General features: G+C 49.7%; 1 protein-coding gene across 1 annotated transcript in view; it reads left to right on the top strand.

Annotated features, from left to right (window-relative positions):
• Window positions 1–7148: 7148 nt before the first annotated feature.
• Window positions 7149–11677, top strand: part of Podxl2 (podocalyxin like 2) — a 33911-nt gene continuing 29382 nt past the window's right edge. The window contains exon 1 of the mRNA XM_052719993.1: window positions 7149–7251. Within this exon, the coding sequence (XP_052575953.1) occupies window positions 7191–7251 (61 nt within the window). The 5' untranslated portion in view covers window positions 7149–7190. The remainder of the gene's footprint in view (window positions 7252–11677) is intronic.

Raw genomic sequence — 11677 nt, 5'->3', positions numbered from 1 at the left:
GCTACTATGAAGTTCTGTCTCAGTACACTTTGAGCCAACAGGCCGTAGGCAAATCTTTGCAATGAGCCCCAAACCTTACCTCCTTATAAGTTGATTATCTCCTGGTACTTGGTTGCGGAAACAGATAGTTGGCCAACACGAGACACTGCTGTTACAGCACACAGAACTGACATCTTTATAGTAATGAGTCCTTGTGTCCAGACAAGATACGTTCATCCATTGTTCCTGGTTCTTAGGAAGCTACAGAGCCTCTGCATTTAGATTCTACACGTCTGGTTTGCCTCATTCTGGCTTTTAATTGTGCTGTTAAGACTGAATGATTTCTCTTTTTAAGCAGTGCCAGAACAAGAGCCAGAGCCCTGCTGGTGTCCTGCAAGGACTGCCCTGAGCCACACGCATGCATCCTGCGCTGTACTTCCCAGTGGTTACCATAACGGGGCAGACTCTGCTTCTAGCCAACCTTGAACTCAGCGGGCTTATGAGTTTTGCAAAGTTTTTTTCCATTAATGTCACCTGTGTTCTTTATCCGGTTAGCTCTTACGGGATGCTCAGCCTTTTGGGTTTTAGCGATCCCTTTTTTGCTCCTCACTTGATCTGTCAGGGCACACTTGTAATGCACCATGAAGGCTGGTTATTGACGGTAGGTTTCTGGGAGAGCCTCTTTTGGATCATGAAAGTTTCCTCTTAATTTGTATCCTTGTAAGAGTTTTGTTTCTTCTTTTTTATAGAGATGCCAAATTTAATTACATAATTGAGAGTAAGAATTGTGTCTTTTTTTTTCCCCAGAGCTGAAGACTGAACCCAGGGCCTTGCGCTTGCTAGGCAAGCGCTCTACCACTGAGTTAATCCCCAACCCCATGTCCTTTTTTTCATACTTCACCAGTCATGTCCCTGAGCGGAGCCCTGCCTCGCTGTGACAATACTACCTGGGGTGAATAGCGGCTGCAGGTGGCGTCCTGTGATTTTAAGTTAGGCTGTGACTGCTGGGTGAGACAGGTTCAGGCTTTCTGCTGTGTATTTCTCTTGGCTGCTTTGGTGTCAGGTTTTACTAGCACAGAGTGAACTGGGACGCTCGTGGGCTTTGCTCTGGAGACACTGTTTTGTGGGTACGTGGCTTCCAAATGGGCTTGAATGCTTTATGAGGGGAAGAGTTCTCGTCTCTGTCTCCCCGTTGCCCTTGGTCCCTTTAGCTTTACTACTGGGACGAATTTCACTAAACACAAATTTTACCGAAAAGCATTCATTTAGGGGCCAGGGAGATTGCTCAGTTCTTAAAACACCGAGGACATGAGTTCTGTTCTCAGAACCTACAAAAAAGTGCTGGGTGCAGTGGTGTTGGTCACAGCGCCAGGACGGCAGATACAGGCAATCTCTGAGGCTCAGGGGACAGCCAGATTACTCTGCTTGGCCAGCTCCAGACCAGTGAAAGATCCCATCTCACAAAGAACAGCAGCAGACAGTTTGTGCACGTGTGTGCAGGTGAATATGTGCTACGACGTGCAGGTGTGTACAGGTACAGAGCAGAAAACAACGTTCAGGAGTTGGTTCTTCCGCTGGTTCCGGGAACCAAACTCAGGATGTCAAGGTTGGTGGCAGGTGCCTTGCTGAGCCATCCCACCAGCATTGTTTAGACTGCTAAAATTTCATCAATGAGTCGTGTCGCTTTTCTTACCATTTTTAAAATCAAGTTTGTACCTTTTATTGTTTTCTTAATGTCTCTGGTACTGTAGGTGTTCTGCTTTGTTTACACCCTACCACATTTACACACATACTCATTTGTTTTCAAGTCAAGGTCTAACTGTGTGGCCCTGGCTGGTCTGGAAAGAGATCCTCTTGCCTCTGCTTCCCAAGTTCTGGAATTAAAGGCATATGCCACCATGCTATTTTTATTTTTGAGACAAGCTCAGCCCTGGCCTGGAACTCAGAGCAGTTTTCCTGCCTCAGCACTCTAAGGACTGGGATTACAAGTGTGAGCCACTGTGCCTGGCTTTCCTTTATATTTTTGAATAATAATAGGCTTTTAGCAATTGGTTCTATCAGGTTCTTTTTTTTTTCTTCCAACAATAGACATTTAGTGATTTGTTGTTTTCTGAAGACTTTTAAAAGTATCTTCTTAGATGGGACATTTAGTTCATTCACTTTTGACTTTTGTTTGTTTATGGATTTTTGAGACAGAGTTTCTCTGTAACTGCCTTGGCTGTCCTGGAACTCTCTTTGTAGACCAGGCTGGCCACAATGCCTGCCTGTGCCTCCCAAGTGCTGGGATAAAAGTGGGTACCACCATGCCTGGCTTTACTTTTAACCTTTTTTAAAAAAAATTAAATACATGTATTTGCAGTTATGATATATCTGCCAGCTTTCGGCTGCATCCCTAGACTTCCACATACAACATTCTCATGGTATTAATTTTTGAGAAGATTTGAGGTTTACGCTATGATGTGCTCTAATTCAAGAGCTATTTAGAAGTACATGCATTTGGGCCTGTGGTTTCCTCCATTGATTAAATCTCATTTGCTTCTGTGCTGGCTAGTTTTATGTCAACTTAACATAACCTAGAGTCACTGGAAAGGAGGGGGCCTCAATTGAGGAAATGCCTCCATAAGATTGGACTGTAGCAAGATGGACATAGTGGTGCACACCTTTAATCCCAGCACTTGGGAGGCAGAGGCAGACAGATCACTGAGTTCAAGGCCAGCCGGAACTATCTACAGAGTAAGTTCCAGGACAGCTTCTTACTAAGTGATTGATGTGGGAGGGTCCAGCCTGCTGTGGGTGGAACCACCCCTGAACAGGTGGCTCTGGGTTCTGCAAGAAAGCAGGCTGAGCAAACAATGGGGAGCAAGTCAATAAGCAGCATTCCTCCATGGCTTCTGTATCAGTTCCTGCCTCCAGGTCCCTGCCCTGTTTGAGTTCCTGTCCTCCAGTAATGAACAGTGATGTGGAAATGTAAGCTGAATAGACCCTTTCCTCCCCAACTTGCTTTAGTCATGGTGTTTCATGACAGCAATAGAAACCCTCACTAAGACAGCTTTTATACCTTTAAAAAATATTGATTTTTGTTTATGTGTGTGTGCATGAGTATATGCCATGTGTGTACACACATGTACAGGGACCAGAAGAGGGTGTCAGATCTGGAGCTGGAGTTTCAGGCAGTTTTCAATGGATGTGGGTGTCAGGAACCAAACCCTGGCTCTCTAGCACAGCAAACACTCTTAACTGCTGAGCCATCTTTCTAGCCTGTCATTTCTTCTTGCTTTTCAGTATTTCTCACAGTTGTGCTCCTGCCCACCACCAGAACACGAGACAGAATCCTCTCAGAAGAGGAAGCAGGGTATCTGCCCAGGGCACCAGCTTGTCTTGTGGGGGGAGGGGCGTTCCAGAGATGGCAGAGGTTAGACCGTGTTTGTACTTAACAAGAATGATCTGGAAGACACAAGTCTGTCGCAGAATATTATTTTAAGATGTGTTACTTTTGTTTATGTTGCATTTGTTTAACTCTGTGAAGCTGTGTTACTTTGTTTAAACACCTAATGGTCTAATAAAGAGCTGAACAGCCAATGAGGAGGCAGGAGAAAGGATAGGCGGGGCTGGCAGGCAGAAAGAATTGATAGAAGGAGGAATCTGGGAGAGAAGGGAAGTAGCCAGAGAAGGAGGAGGACACCAGGGGCCAGCCACCAGCTGGTATACAGAAGTAAGAAAAGGAAAAAGCCTAGAGGCAAAAGATAGATGGGATAATTTTAAGTTAAGGAAAGCTGGCTAGAAACAAGCCAAGCTAAGGCGGGGCATTTATAATTAAGAATAAGCCACCATGTGTGATTTATTTGGCAGCTGGGTAGCAGGCCCTCCAAAAGAGCAAAACAAACAACAACACAGGTCCACATTGTCCATAAAAGAGTGGCACAGTGAAGTCTGATGAGGAGCCCAGGTCTCACTCTCCTCTTTCCCAAACTAGATACTTGCTCTAACAGCTCTTCTCGACAGTGTCCCCACTGAGCAATGGTCACTGTAAGAACAATGTCCATGAGGTTCGGACAGTTCAAAGAGCAAAGCCATTAACATTCTGGATATTTCATTTTAGTCCCAGCATCCCATGCCTGTGTCCTCTGGGTGGCCTGGCTTTGCACAGAAACTATGCAAATCAGTTCTTCACTAACTTGAGCTTGCTTTACTCTGTCCATAGAGTAAAGCACCAAAAATACCAGTCAACAAACACTAGCCAGTGTGGTCACTATCAGTTCCATCAGTGTTCTGTCGCAGAGTGTCGCAGCACAGGTGTGTGGGTTCACGTGGATCTGTGGAAAGAAGACTCAGAGGCATCTTAAGAATGAATTTAGCCTTTCTCAGCTGCAGGGGGGTCCAGCCTCTAAGGACTGAAGCACTTTCCCTTCACCCTGGGCATTTTTATTTTCTCTGTATTTACAGTTTAGCCAGTTGATTTCCATATCTTCAAAAACAACCTGAAAGGAGTTCCCAAAGATAAAATGCCAAGTGCAAATTCCTCAGTTTCTCAGGTACCACCGTTTTCCAGGTTTCCTAAACCAAATTTTGCATAGGCCCTTGATCCTTGGGAGACTCTGAGACAAGAGTCACATAGGGCGGTAAGAGAAACAAAAGGTATGGGTTAAACAAAGGATGGGTTAGGGCTAGGTGCTACTCTCTGGAGCCAGGTCAGGTGTAGCTCAGCAGGAATGCAGCCGCAGTGTCCCACTGACTTTAACTCAGGTTAGCCCAGGTTAGACTTTCATCACCACCCCCAGATACCAGCAACAACCTCCTCTCTGGTCGTTGATGTTTTGCTTGTTTATTTTGTCTCGAGTGCTGTTGTCCAATACTGTTTACAAGACCTAATGAGACCATGATTCCTACTTTAAAAATGAGTTTCTTCCAGTACAAAGTCTACACTTACCCTGACACACATAATCCTTTGTTCTCTAGAACCTGACCCACCTTCACTGCCCATCAAATGATGCAGGCTATGCAGTCAGGTTGGCCTCAGGCTAGGGGAAGGAGAAGAGGGCCTGCAGTCCTGTATTCTGGTTGTTGCCACTTTGCCTTTTTGTGTTCAGGGTCCTCACATTGATGGATAGACTACAGAACTTGTAAATGCCACCCATATGTCTTCTGCACTCTCCCAATGATGATGCTTATTCCCCTGAATGTGACAGACAGACCGTGTCCACTCTGTTCTTAACCTTGGAGCTCACATCTTGCCCCTGCCTTCTCAAATCCTGTTTCTCTAAATAGACTAGAAGATCCAAGTGCATCTCTATCTAATGGTATCCCCTGCAGTGAGGAGTGAATATTGTTTACAAAAACATCCAGCATAGGCCGACATGATGGTCCAAGCCTTTAATCTCAGCACTCAGGAGGTGGAGGCAGATGGATCTTTGTGAGGTCAAGGCCAGTCTGATCTACATTGGGAGTTCCGGGCCAGTCTGGGCTACAAAATATAAATAACATTTTTTAATCTTTTAAAAAAGATTTTTGGGCCGGGCAGTGGTGTCGCAAGCTTTTAATCCCAGCACTCAGGAGGCAAAGGCAGGCAGATCTCTGTGAGTTTGAGGCCAGCCTAGTCTACAGAGCTACAGAGCTAGTTCCAGGACAACTAGAGAGCTATTACAAAGAGAAGCCCTGCCTTAAAAAAAAAAAAAAAATCTTTAGTTTTAAAATGTATTAGTTTTTACTTTATGCATGAGTGTGTTCCTGAATGTTTGTACACTGCGTGCATGCATGGTGTCCACAGAGGCCAGAAGAGGGTGCCAAATCCCCTGGAACTGGAGTTAACAGCAGTTCTAAGTCACCATGTGGGTGCTGGGAACAGAACCCAGGTTCTCTGCAAGAATAAGCAAATGTTCCTAACCAATAAGCCAACCTCCAGTCTCTTCATTGCGTGCGTGTGATTATATGCTATGTGTGTGCAGGTACCCACAGAGATCAGAAAAGGCCATCAGATTCCCTGGAGCTGGTTATAGGCAGCAGCAATGTGGGTGCTGGGAACCAAATTTGGGTCCTCTGGAAGAGTAGCATACTCTGCTGAGCCATCTCTCCAGTGCCCCTCCCACACCAGACACTCTTAATGTAGCTCAGACAGACCTGGTCTTAACCTGCATCCTTCCTACTGCTGGGATTACATGCATGCACTACCATGTCTGGCTACAATTTGTTATTTTGCACAAATGTTTTCCTAATTTACTGTATATAAAATAAAAATCCCACAAAATTATGGGTACTGGACAGATATGTTCCAATAGATGCAGGGCACATTTCTTTCTATCTTGGAGATTGCCAGAGCCTCCCTCTGTATCTAGAATGGTTTCTCCCAAACCCAGCTTATCCAACATCCATTCATCCTGTAAGGGTGTCTCTACGGAAGCAGGCTGAAGGTCCCCTCTGCTGCCTACTGCTCTTTGTGCTTAACCAGCCTTCCTGCACTTGTGGCTCTGGGACCGCATGTTAAGGAATGTTCCTGCAATGCCTGTCTTATTTGTCTCCATCATGCTTGGCACAGGAGTGAACTTGAAGTCAAGGGGAGGCACACACCGGAGAGAAAGGCAGCTCTCCCAAGATATCTGGTGACAGGGACGAATCTGCTCAGGCTGTGAGAGCCAACTGGAAGTTGGGAGCTAAACTACATTGTAGTGGCTCAGAGGTTATGAGCATGAACTGACTGGGATTCAGTTCTCAGCACTCATATGGTGGCTTACAACCATCCGTGGACATCAAACGTGTACTCGGTGCACATACATACACACAGGCAAAACACACACATAAAATGCAAATAAATAACAAATTACACCTGGCCCTGAGTTCAGTTCTCTGCTCTTGCCCAGGTTCCCCACCAAAGCCTGGTCCTCCCAGACCTTCAGAACCCCAGGTCACATGCCCCAGCAGTCCTCTGCTGATCCTGGCCTCTCTCTCCTTTGCTGCAGCTGGCCGGTCTGCTGCACAAAGGGTGCGGGACCCTGTTCCGGGGTGGCGAAGTGCAAGAGGCTGGAGGTGCAGGTGCGAAGCCAGACTCCGCAGCAGGACCCCGCCTCCGAGTTGTCCACAGCATCGATTGGGCGGCTGGGCGCGTGAGTGACGGGTACGCGGGCCAACGGGGCGCGCGCGCGCCACCGCCTTCGCTTTGCGCGCCCCCGACGCCGGCCCGGGCGCCGCGGCGCTGCGGCTGCGGGCGGCGACGCTGCACCATGGCCCGGCCGGTGCGGGCCGCCCGACTGCCGCCGCCGCTGCTGTTGCTGCTGGCCGCGGGTGAGTGGGGCCGGGCCGCGGCGCGAGGGCGCAGGGCGCACAGGGCCCGTGCTGGCAGCGCCACAGAACAAAGGCTGTGGGGCGCGCAGGGTCGGCCGCGCGCGGGGAGGAGGTGGCGGCGCGGGGCCTGGAGAGAGGAGCCCCCCCCCCCCAGGCGCCGTGTCCGGGGAGCTGAATGCTCCGTGCCACGCGCGCGCTCGGGGACGACGCGATGGGGCCGCTGCACCAAGGTGCCCGTGCCCCACCCCTCGCCAGGTGACAGGTGACAGGTGATCAGACTACGGCCACCGAGCAGAGGGGCGTGTGCGTGTGTGCGCGAGAGGGTTCAGGGAGGCGCAGCAGGGAGGTGAGAGCCCACGGTGACACCCTTGGAGAAATCGCATCGTAAAGGTCCAGCGGGTCCCCACGGCGTGTGGGCCGGGGATGCCGGGGGTCTGAGAGCGAGCTGCGTGGCCGAGGTGGATGTTTACATGTGCATGGAGCTTGCCTGGGAAGGCGTGTGCGTGTCGTTGTGAACGCGTGTCCTCGACTGCGCGGGGCAACTTTATTAGGAGCTGACAAAGGGGTAGGTCTGCGACAGCGACTGCCGCCACACGGGGCTGTGTGTGAGACTTGGTACGTGGTTTTCCATTCAGCAATCGCACAGGGTACCTCGTTAGTGTGGTTGTGTGACAGATCGGGGCCTGAGGCAGGTAAGAAATGGATATGTCTGCGTGAGAGAAAAAGAGACAGCTTTCCAGGTAGACATGAGATTCAGGGGTGTGCATGCGTGAGTGAGTGTGTGTGTGTGTGTGTGTGTGTGTGTGTGTGTGTGTGTGTGTGTGTGTGTGTAGGGGGCGGGCACAAGAGCTTGACAGGCTCAGAGGCAAGCCACCACCACAGAAGGGGCGGAGGAAGGCTGACTGCAAAGGTGGGTCAGATCGGGACATAGTAGAGCTGCTTCTCACAGAAGGGTGGAGCTGGGACCCCATCCTAAGGTGGGCGTGGTGCAGGAGCAGGGTGCTGGGCTAGGTGGGCTACAGGACTCAGTGAATAGCCCTGCGCCACTTCCCCTCCAGTGGAGACAGGCATGGGACTGGCTACCCCAGTGCTCAGGCAGTTACCCCACCAAGACTCAACCCTATGCAATGTATGCAAATTCCAAGGAGTCTTTGTGAGGGGAGGAGCCAACCTTGCTCCATATGGACATGTGGTGGGGGCTGACTTTGGGACTGTCAATGATAGAACCCCAGGAAGATGTCTGGGGAGTTGGGGAGAGTGATCAAGGTTGTGTGTACCTGTAATTCCAGCACTTGGGAACCTAAAGAGGCCAGTCTGGGCTGCGGAGCAAGACCCTGTCTCTAAATAAACAAATACATACAAAATAAATAAAACAAAAAGGCTGAGTGAGAGAGGACTGGCCCCTCACAATGCACTGCTGTGCCTGCTGTGAGCAGGTTGAGTTAGCAAGGGCACGTGTTTTACCCTTGGAGAGGAATAAAGGACCTAACAACACAGGGGTTGGGTGGGGGGGATATCCATTGGTGTTGGCATCAGACATCTACACAGACCACCTGCATCCTCTGGGAAGATCTGCGCTCTCTCTCTCTCTCTCTCTCTCTCTCTCTCTCTCTCTCTCTCTCTCTCTCTCTCTCTCTCTCCCTCCCCCCCCTCCCCTCTCTCTCTGGGTCGGAGCCACACCAGTCCTGCCAGCAGTACAAGTCAGGACCCAGGCCTGGCTCTCGTGGCCTTCCTCCTAGTAACCAGGAGGATGCTGGTCAGGCCCCTCCCTCCTCTCTCCTGCCACACTCTCCATGAGCGTGCCCCTGGCTCTGTGCAGGCACATGTGTGTCTGTCCGCGTGCCTCTTTTTTATACCTTTGTGTAGAAGAATGCTTCACTTAAGCGCTGTGGAGTGGTGGTGGGGGATGGGGTGCAGGATGGTGGTGCTGGAGCGTTTCTGTTGTGGCTGCCACTCTGGGCTGTGGGGGCAGAGTGGCAGATGCTGCCCAGCCACCTCCCATGCTGGTGTCTGCGAAGGGCTTAGGGGGATCTGACATGAAAGCTGCTGACTGGGGCCGTGTGCAGCTGGGGGTAGACAGACCAGACTGCCAGGGCTGAGCGGTGTGGGGAGATACACCGGGTTCTGGGACCTTGGCTTTCTTTGACCCTAAGATGTCTGCCTGTTTCCATCGCCCCCTTTTCTGGGCTTGTTTGGATCTGATTTCCCTTGAGGCCGATCCCCCTCATCCCTTCCTGTATGCCTTTTCCTTTCTGCCTCCCTTTGGGGTGATGAAGTACCAGAAAACGCAATGAGCTTGAGGAAGGAAATGAATCACACGGGGAGCATAATTCTGGGATTTTAAGTCAGATGGGGTCTCCATTGAGGCCGACTAATTATTAAATGAAAAAATAATTATCTGTAGAATGGACAGAGTGCACCTATTCTGGTGTCTTCTCGTGGTGGGCAGGTCTGAAAAGCAGTACCCCCCTACCCCTTTGCCGAAATAATTGCCCACTACCAAAGCCTTTGAAAACATCCAGGTCTCTATAAAGACCGAGCATGCCTTCCAGAGAATGAAAATTGGCTGGGAAAGAGTGGAAAACCGGGGAAATATCAGACCACCCCCTTTTTTTAAAAGTGAGATTTCAGTCTTTGTTAATGCCTGTAGACCACCAGGAAAGGTGGATGCAGAAGAAGAGATGCTAGTGTGGAGGGCAGGGGGTGCTGGTTGCTGGAGTGCAGAAGGAGTTGGGGAGTGGAGGCCCCCACCTGGGGCATGGAGGTGTCAAGGTGCAGATCCAGGGTGCCCCCAGCCACAGTGCTCTGCACACAGACCTGGCTGACCAAGAAGCACCTGCCGCCGCCCCCCCACCACCACCACCTCAGCCCCATGGGAAGTGCACAGCTCCTACTCTATTGTCTGGGAGGGGGGCGGGGGGCGCTGAAGTGCTGGGCAGTTCCAGGTCCAGCTGACTGTGGCCACTTCTCTAGCACACTTAAGTTAGTTTGGTTTTTGTTTGTTTCTTTGTTTGGTTTTGTTTTTGAAGATCTATGCAGTTCTGGCTGTCCTGGAACTCACTATGTAGATCAGGCTGGCCTCAAACTCACAAAGATCCACCTGCCTCTGCCTCCCAATGCTGGGATTAAAGGCATGTGCCACTGTACCCAGCTAAATCAGATTCTGAGGAGGTAATGCAGAGGCTCTGAGGCGAGCGGGCCACATCTCTTCAGGACTCATGTGGAGTAAGTCCTGGATTCTTGAGGAAGACCAACTTTACTCTCTCCCATTATCACTAAAGCAGTGTCTTTCCTAGCATCCCTGCCCAGACACAGCATGTGGGTAAAGCTTTACTCCTCATGGCCTTGAAGTGTGGCTTGCTCAGGCGCCCTGGGAACCTGTACACTATTCGGGGTTTAATTTGCACACACATCCCTCATCACCTGACGTTTTCTTCTTCCTGGGATGCATGAATGAGTTTTTCCAGATTGGTTTCTCTCATTTGGCTCCTTGCCATCCCTGTTCCCAGCCCCGGGGAGGCTGCTTCTGCAAACGAAGGCTGCTGTAGCAGCTGGTAGCTTGTATACAATTTAGATTCCATTTCTCCCCCAAACTGCTAATTTCCCTGCAGGCAGAGACTGTCCAGTGTCCATCTTTGTGTCACCGGGGAGGGCCTGGTATACCACTTGGCTCAGACCAAAAGCTCAGGAGTGACCACACGATGCTGTAGCTGCCCTTCTTGTGTGAATTTTACCTACAATAAGATGGCACATTCCTCATGAGCAAGTCTCCGTTTTAATTGGCACTGGATTGATAGGATTCTGTGAGTCTGTTTCACTTATTTTAAAATTAGAAAATAAGTGTTAAATAAATAAGGGCAGTTTATAGAAGTGTTTCTAAACAGGGCCCCTGTGGACCTGTGAATAAGAGATTCGTGGTGGATAGCATTCTGGAGGCACTTTGCGGGGAGGCAGAACGCTCCACCTGGACTCAGCTTGGATTTGCTGTGGGAACCCCAGGCCGAGTGTCCAAAGGAAAGGGATGCCCTCCAGTCCTCAGCGCTGGCTTCCCTCCATGGCACTTACATCCCTTGGGGTAGCTATGCTATCTTGAATATTGTTTTAAGCAGCTCAGCCCAGCAAATAATTGCTTCCCAAACCTCCTTCACAGAACATCTGCAAGACCTTCCTGTGGGGAGAACAGCTAATTACAGCTCTTTCTATTAACTTAATCCCATGAGTCCTCAGTGATTTCATCTGTAAAACAGGAGGGTTCAACCCGATGATTATTTATTCACTCAAGGACTTGCTGAGCCCTGTTGTATATCAGGAACTAGACACTATAGTGTCAAGGGTCACACTATGTGCTTACCATGTGAGGAGAGTTATATGATTGTCTGTTGCCAATGGCTGAGCAAACTATAGGGCCAAGATTGTGATAACAAAG

This window comes from Peromyscus californicus, unplaced genomic scaffold (genome assembly GCF_007827085.1).
Source record: "Peromyscus californicus insignis strain IS unplaced genomic scaffold, ASM782708v3 Scaffold_6__1_contigs__length_162567912, whole genome shotgun sequence".
NCBI classification, from domain to species: Eukaryota; Metazoa; Chordata; class Mammalia; order Rodentia; family Cricetidae; genus Peromyscus; species Peromyscus californicus.
The sequence above is the reverse complement of the archived record's forward strand: the minus strand, read 5'-3'. Positions and strand labels throughout refer to the sequence as shown.